The sequence below is a fragment of the Pinus tabuliformis genome, chromosome 1_2 (genome assembly GCF_031772625.1).
Source record: "Pinus tabuliformis cultivar Carrire ecotype Pingquan chromosome 1_2, CPIR1, whole genome shotgun sequence".
Taxonomy (NCBI): Eukaryota; Viridiplantae; Streptophyta; class Pinopsida; order Pinales; family Pinaceae; genus Pinus; species Pinus tabuliformis.
In genome coordinates this window covers 538,534,539-538,543,061 of record NC_142298.1, presented here as the reverse complement: position 1 = coordinate 538,543,061, position 8,523 = coordinate 538,534,539, and the positions used below count along the sequence as shown (strand labels likewise).

The 8,523-nt window shown below is 30.2% G+C and overlaps 1 protein-coding gene across 1 annotated transcript; it reads right to left on the bottom strand.

Moving 5' to 3' along the window:
• Positions 1-4,824: 4,824 nt before the first annotated feature.
• LOC149206721 (ethylene-responsive transcription factor ERF024-like) lies at positions 4,825-6,130 on the bottom strand. Its single transcript, XM_089393786.1, has one exon. The coding sequence runs from the start codon at positions 5,831-5,833 to the stop codon at positions 5,120-5,122; it is 714 nt and encodes a 237-aa protein (XP_089249912.1). The 5' UTR covers positions 5,834-6,130; the 3' UTR covers positions 4,825-5,119.
• Between the last annotated feature and the right edge of the window lie 2,393 nt (positions 6,131-8,523).

Here is an 8,523-nt window from a genome sequence, read left to right as displayed (position 1 = left end):
CCCCTCCCCACCCCCTGTTCCCATCCCCTCCCCTCCCCTCCGCTCATATTGTTTTGAGTAATTGAAAAATTACAATTTATTATATGTTTAGATTTAAAAAAAAAAAAAAAGGATTTCTGAAGAATTGGTGACTTTGAAACATCAACTACAAAGGTTACAACAGATACAACTATTTCATAAATGCCACAATGGACCAGTTACAACATGTCTCTCAAGATTTGAACACATCCAATGAGATCCTTTGACTATTATATATTTAGATTATTATTTAAATTTTTAACACCACATTTTAATATATATCTTTTTAAATTTTATAATTTAGATATAATTTTTTTTAATAATACATTTAAATTTGTTTTTGTGTTTGTTTTTTTTAAAGAGGATTTCTTTTTCCAACACCAAGAGTATATCGAACATCCCGTAAGGGACTTAGCAAGAGTCGAGGCTCCACAATGGTGGGGAAGGCTACTCCTTGAGGCTTATCACAAGGGGCCAAAGATATTCTACTACAAGAATTGAAACCAGATAGAGGGGATAATATCCCATTATACCAACCACTTAATCATCCCATAAAAAAACAACAAAAGATTTATAACAAAGTAAAAATCAGAAAACAACAAAACAAAATGTATAACATAATAAAAACCAAAACATCCTACTTAAAAAAATCCACCTTCTAATTTTATTATAATAATCTAATATATTAGTTTTACAAAATAAAAAATAAAAATAATAAAAAAATCAACAAAATTATACCATATAATTATGATCTTGTCTCATTATAAAATGCAAACCACACCCATTATTATAAAAAAATGATCTCATTAAACAATATAATTATGAGAGGGGATATATGGAGCCCACTCTCTCCCTCCATTTTTCAATAAAATACTCAATATAATCACATTCACTTAATTTTCTTTAAAATAAAAAATAGCCCTCAACAACTATCACCCATAGAATTTCATTTCCTTTAAGGTCAAAGATAATCATCAACAACTATCACCTCTAATAAATAAAAATATTGATAAATTCATATTATAATTTATTTTAAAATTAATAATAAATTAAAAAATATGTCACTTCATTGTTTTAAAACCCATAATTCATTCTTTATTCATTTCATTAAGATTCAAAAATATAAACTTGTACTTATTTTTAAAACCCATAATTCATTCTTCATTCATTTCATTAAGATTCAAAAATATAAATGTGTACTTATTTTTAAAACTAGTGTTTACAACATGGTATGCACTTTCATCCTCCTTAAGAACCATTTTATAATGTATGATATTCTCTATTTATTTATAGATTTATATAATAGTAAAAATTATGAGATTTTAATGTTTAGTATGAGATAGTGAAAGATGCATCTTTTTTATATCAATTTTAACAAATATAAATATATATGTTTTATTGATAAATTTTTTTAATATTTATACTTTATATTTATTATAAATATATATTAAAATTATTTTTATGGTTATAAATTATTATTGTTTATTATTATTATTGGAGGTATTTTTTTTTAAATAAAATAAGAAAATACATTAACAATTAAAATTTATAAATATTTGATAAAAGTAAAGTTTATTTTTGTATGGATTATTAACTTGAGTTATTTTATGTGGTGTAGTTTTCTTAAATAACACTATGATGAAATAACCAAACACAATGTTGTATTTCCATATTTTTTCTCTCCTAATTTTTTTCCAGCTACTAGCAAAAGAAAATAAAGTAATTACTTTCAGGTTTTTGGAGTTACTTTAAGTATATTTTTTGTTTTTTTAATATCTTTTTTTTCTTATAAGTCATTTTTAATTTTTCTTATTTGTGGATATTAATTTTGGTTTCCCTATCCCTCATATAAAAAGCATACCTTCTTCAACCTTAAATATTGCAATCAATGGAGCTTGATTACAATGCTCAAATTAGAATCCTTTGACCAAATATTCATGAGTGAAATTGGAGATTTCAACCTAACTAAAGTAAACTACAATGCCCTTCTTTCATCAATCTAGAATGTCCCTATTAACATGAATGTCAATCTTAATATTTATATATTAAGTTTATAAAGTTCTTTGTTAATATCTTCATAGTTGTTCTTCGTATTTTACATGAGACCATTAGTTATCTACTGTGAACTTGTGTCATAGTCCATGTGCTCATAATCTATTAAAAAATACTTTTGATCTCACTAAATATTAAATAAAAACTCCCAAAATTTTCTTATTAACCCTCTAACACATATTTCTAATAAATAATCTTTGTTTATTAAAAAAATCCTCTTCTCCCCTCTTTTCACTAATCTCTCTTTTTATATCCACTAATACCTATAAACTATTCTACCCCACATTCGTTGTTTTTTTCTTATAATTTTACATTATATTAATTCTAATTTTACGATTTTTAGAGTCTAAATATAAAATATTAATTAATAAAATAAAATCTCTGACCACAAAACTAAGTTACTATTAAATAGTTTTAATAGCAGCTTGACGATCCCATGTTATTGACGATCCTTCTTACCATGACTTTGTAGGGCTTATTGCATATATTGTAAAGTTAAAAGGGAAGGAAAGAGTTCAGGAGTTCAATAAAATACGTAAGCATTGAATTAGTTATTATTGGAAGGTTGAATATATATACAAAACAAATTTTAAGTTATAAATATATTATTTTAAATAATTAAAAAATCTAATTTATTATATGTTTAGATTATTATTTGGTTTTCTATATATATATAATAATAATAATATTTTTTTATTAAAAAATATTTTAGAAAAATTGATTATTAATTTGGATAATTTGTATTAGGTTTAAGTTAACAATGTTTAATAAAAAATTATTTATAACTTAGAAAAAGTTAAAACAATTCATTTGGGAATATCTAATTTTTTAACTTTAATAATAAACTAATAGATTACTTTATAGAAATGAAACTCACACCAAGAAAATCACAAATAATTTTTCCAAATATTTAAACTAAATTTGAGTTATTAACCAATTTAAATAACTTTAAATTCAAAATCCACATTTCATTACTACATAATCGAATATCTATTGATTTTTATTAATATAAATTTTATAATAATACAACAATGCACATGTATATTCATTTAAAATTTCACAATGTTTGAAGCTAATATAACCATATTCATGGGCACTAAAGTATTATAAGAATATTTGTCAAGGCATTATGGCTCATCATGTCACTAGTGGAGATTCAAACTTGACTAGGGAAGATGGCAACTTATCTACCCAACCACTCCAAATAATCTTAATTGGAAAATAATTAATATGTATATTAATAGTTTAATGAATTCATATTTAATTTTAAAATTAAAACGAAGTGTTACAGTCCCTGCCACTCAAGTTAGAAATTGTGTTTTGAATTTTTTTTAGAAAAAATTATAGGTCAGTGCTAAATTAATAGTGGTCAATAGGTGAATATAATCTTATAGTCTTGCTTTGGTAGGAACTAATAAATTTAGATCTAAAGTGGATAATTGCTTGCTCAGGCACAAGGACTTGCATAAATTTTGGTGGGTAGCAACCATTAGTAAGTCTACACATTTATAGTTCTACTTATATATAAGTGTTGAAGAAATATAAATAATAATGGGAATTAATTCCATGTAGATATATTTATGTACATCTTATTCCTATCCATTTTTTATGCAAATAATTCCTTAAATTATGGTGCGAAGTAACTAATGGTAAATATGTGATTCTGAGTATGAACTATTTTCAAGGATTTTTCATGCAAAGCTTAAAGATTAAAAATTCCACAAATATCTGAAATCATACATGAATATTGCAACCATATCCATAAAATGTGACATAAAATATATGAGCTAGTTATTCACAAATCATTATATTTTGCAAAGATTACAATAAAACCTTCAAATAATAATCCAATCAAATATTTAAAAAATTATTTTTTAATAATATTCAAAAATAAATATAAATTAAACATTATGAATTATATTGGTCAATATTATATTAATAATGATCGATGTACAAATCAATCCATTACTATTTTTTCCTTAATCAAAACTACTAAAACACGTTCTCTAATCAAACAACATTTAGTTTTATGGACTCTCTGGTTCACAAAGTTCATTTTATGGTCTACGCTCTGATGTCAACTAAATTGTAGTTGGTGAGGATTGATAGGCATTGACTATTGTTTTCTAATAATATAATAATCATGAATGACAAACATTTGCATTTCACTTTTTATTAAAGTTCATTTTAGGGTCTATGCTCTGATGTCAACTCAATTGTAGTTGGTGAAGATGGATAGGCATTGATTATTGTTTTCTAATAATATAATAATCATGAATGATAAACATTTGCATTTTATTTTTTATTAATTTGTATTTTCTTTTTATTAATTTGATAAATAATTATAGTAATAAAATTAGGTAAATGAAAAAATATAATCATAAATATTAATTTATTATTAAGAATTCTAATTATTGATAACCACGATAATCATGAGAATATATCAACATGTTAGATTTTAAACTTTTGTGGTAGTTTTTTGCAGTGGTATGATCCGGATCAGCTATCCACAGTTTCGTGTTCATTCTGTCGTAGCGACAGAATGAACACGAAATTGTGAATGATCCGGATCATGCCACTGCATATATCAACATCTTTAATTTGATTTTTAACTTTATAAAATAATAAAATAAAAGATTAGTATGCAAACATTCAATTAAAAAAAACTAATATACATAACTATCAATCCAATTTTTCCTAACTATTTATATTTTTTTTCCTGTAACTTGAATTCAACCCCAGACAATTTTCCCATGATAACAATTCCATATCATTCATTTAAAGTTAAGGTGTACAAATAAACCATTCGACAGTGCACAGCGATAGAAGTTTTGATCCGCTAAAAATAGCATAACACTTCCCTTCCATCTAGGCGGCCTGATTGAAAACCAAACTTTGAATAACAGCCGCATGAGAAACGCTTCCTAAAAAATCTTACGAACACAATACAGTCAAAAACAGTAACTAAACATCCATCAGGCTAATACAACAATCTATGGGTTAGAAGCCTGATATAATCTCACATGTTTACAGACAATTACTATATTGTTCACTGAGAAAATTGCCATAGAAATAATTCAGCAGCTCTGCTATCATCATCGTCGAATTCTTCTGAATTGAAAAATTGGTTGTCAGGCATATCATAAGGTGCAGGTGTATGAAGCAAGCCTTCGGCCATGTTTGTAAGAAATGCTGTCCAGTCACCCTTGGGAAAATCCTCGCTCTGATTACTATATGTCTCAATAACCTCTGCCTTTTCCTGCACATCCACAGACTGAAGAGAAGTTTGAGAAGTAATGGGCGGATTAACGAAGGCTGCAGCCGCTGCAGCTGCCTGTATATCTCTCGCTGCATTAGTTGTGGGGCGAGGAAGATGATGGACAGTTTCCGGAAAATTGAGAAAAGCCGAGTGGCCTTTCAAACACAGAGCGGCCACGTCGTGTGCACGAGCCGCCATTTCTGGGGTGGAGAAGGAGCCGAGCCAGATGCGAGATTTCTTTTTGGGTTCTCTTATTTCTGATACCCACTTTCCCCATCTACGTTTCCTCACCCCTCTGTACACCGGATGCCGTGTTTCTCCAGTTCCCTTAATCTTTCTCCCTTTCTCCACCCACCTTTCATTCGATTCTGATCGCTGTGCTTTATCATCTCTATCATTTACCTCCTCCATATTAACAACATCAGCTGTGCTGCTGCTAATTTGTTTTGTGGGTAAATCCGGAGTTGCGGGCACGGTTGGCCCTTCTTGGTACGCTGCAGCCATTGGCCTCACTTCTTTGCCTGTTGGGAAGGATATGGGAAATTTAATTCAGGAGCACCCATTCACTGCCATTGCCATTTCCTGCAGCAGTGGAATGAGCAGGACTGAATTTTGTGAATGAGAGGACACCAGAAATGGTCGAAGTAGAGCCTGTTGGCCCCAAATGAGGTAATGTTGGGTCTTGTAAGCAAAGCCTTTTGGCCCCAAATGAGGTAATGTTGGGTCTTTTAAGCAAAGCCTTTGTGGGGTTGCCTTTGTGATCTTTACTGCTGCTTAAGTGACAATGATATCGTCCAAGGAAATCACATCTCAAAGAGTTTTTGGACAATTAGCATTTCTACATATGGATGGTGGCTATCTATATTTGGAAGGCCTTCTGGCACTCTGCTCTATGTGTGTAGAAAGGACTTCTACATCTGGATTAGGAAAGTCACATGTGAAAGCGATTGCGCATTCCAGCGATCGACATCATCCGTGAATGGATATCGACACGGGAACAAAATAATAAGCTACAGATTAAATCTTGCAGTTACATATATATGTATCAATTTATAATCATATTTTTCACTCATGGTCATAATAACAATAATTCAATGTAATTCAATGTATAGCAAGTGGATGTTGTTGTTCGTGGAGGTAACTTAGGTACTATCAACAGATTGATCCTGTGAACCACAGAATATTGATATTAATGTTCACATTTATTTAAAATATTTTAATTGGCAGGAAATTTTAAGATAGTTTAGAAATTTTGGTTAATTTATATGCTTTATAGAGAAATGATAAAATGTTTGATGATATTTTTAAAAAATATTTATATTTATAATTATTTTATTTTATTTTATAATTATAATTATTTTATTAATAATTATAATTATTTTATATTTATAATTACTCCGGATCCTTTCTTGGAACTGTCGGGGCTTCCCATGGAACAAAGGCCCCAAGCTAAGTTGGATTTCAAATGATGTTGATATTATTTTGCTTGTTGAAACTTGGGAGCACGAAGAATCTAAGGTCCCTAACATAGATGGTTTTACGCTATGGTCTACATGGAACAAGCGATCTTCCCGTAGAGGCATTGGGGGAATAGCTTGTTACATTAAGAAGAACATCTCCCCCTATGTTAGGCTTTATAAAAACGACTCTTACAACCAATTTAGTTGGATAGAGATCAGAGACATTAATAATAAAAAGTCCTACATAGCAATATGTTATTTCCCCCCATTAATTCTAACTTCTATAAGAAGAAGAATCTAGATAAAACTAACCCTTACAATAGTTTAGAGAACGATATTTCTAGCCTAAGGAATGATGGTAATATCCTTTTAATAGGTGACTTCAATGCCCGAACTTCAAGCAACCAAGCTATTATTTTAAGCAATCGTTCCAACCCTAATCCTCTTTGGTTAGACGAAGACCCTACCCTGGCTAGTAGGTACAAAAGGAGCTCTGAAGACCTCGGGGAAAATTTGTTTGGGTCAGAGCTTGTCAAGCTCTGTAGTGCTCAGGATCTCATAATTTGCAACGGTCTAAAAAAGTGGCCCAATTCCAGCAAGATGACCTGCATCCATGGACTTGGTAGCAGCGTGGTAGACTACGTTATTTCCGATCTTCCATTATACAACGAAATGATAAAATTTGACATCTTAAACGACCACGAGCCTGACTCCGATCATAGGCCTTTACTTATAACCCTCAATTTTGTCATGCATAGAGTTCCCATAGAAAATAATACTTACAACCAAAAGAACTTAATATTTGATAAAAATAAAAAGGACCTCTTTCTAAATGAATTAAAAACTAATTTGCCTCCTTTATCTAGTATAGATAACATAGAAGACCTATATCATAATTTTACTACAACCCTCTCATATTCTATTAAAAAGTTCTCAATTGAAGTCTCAAATAATAAAAGAAATAGCAAAACCAATCCTTGGTATGACAAAGATTGTAAAAATGCGAGGAGAGCAATTAAGGAAGCTGTTGATGATTCTCTTAAAATGGACAAGATAAGAATATACAAAGCCCTAATTAAAAGGAAAAAGAGGGAGTACATTCGTCAAAGACAGGAGAATCTCTTACACCTCTCTAAGGTAGCTCCTAAGAAATTTTGGAGGCAGATTCTGACTAGGAAGACTAAGGATAATAATAAAATTGCTCTTCACGATTGGAATTCTTATCTTAAAAAGCTTTATGAATCTCCTAATGTCACGGATAATTTGGAAACCCTGCTCACAACGAAAGAAGTCTTCTCTTTAGAAGACATTAAGTTTGGGGTTAATCGCCTCGCGAATGGGAAAGCTAAGGACATTGAAGGTTACCAGGCAGAAATCTTAAAAATTGGAGGCCCTGTCCTCATCCCCCACATCCACAAACTTTTCAATCAAGCTGTTAAGCAAGGGTTCCCTAAACCTTGGACTGAGAGCCTCATTATCCCTATTTTTAAAAGTGGAGATACAAATAACCCCTCTAATTATCGAACAATTATGATCAGCCCTCTCTTAGCCAAATTATATGGTAGTATTCTGGAAAAAAAGTTAAGCATATGGCTTGAAAGTGAAGGTAAGCGGGCTAAAGGCCAAGCAGGTTTCAGAAGGCATCACTCAACAACAGACCACCTTGTTACGCTACGGATCATTGCGGAGGAATGTCGTAATGATAAATCCAATTTATTCTGCTGCTTTGTAGAC

Excerpts from the sequence above, each read along its gene's own strand:
- LOC149206721 (XM_089393786.1), bottom strand. The coding sequence starts at position 5,833 with ATGGCTGCAGCGTACCAAGAAGGGCCAACCGTGCCCGCAACTCCGGAT.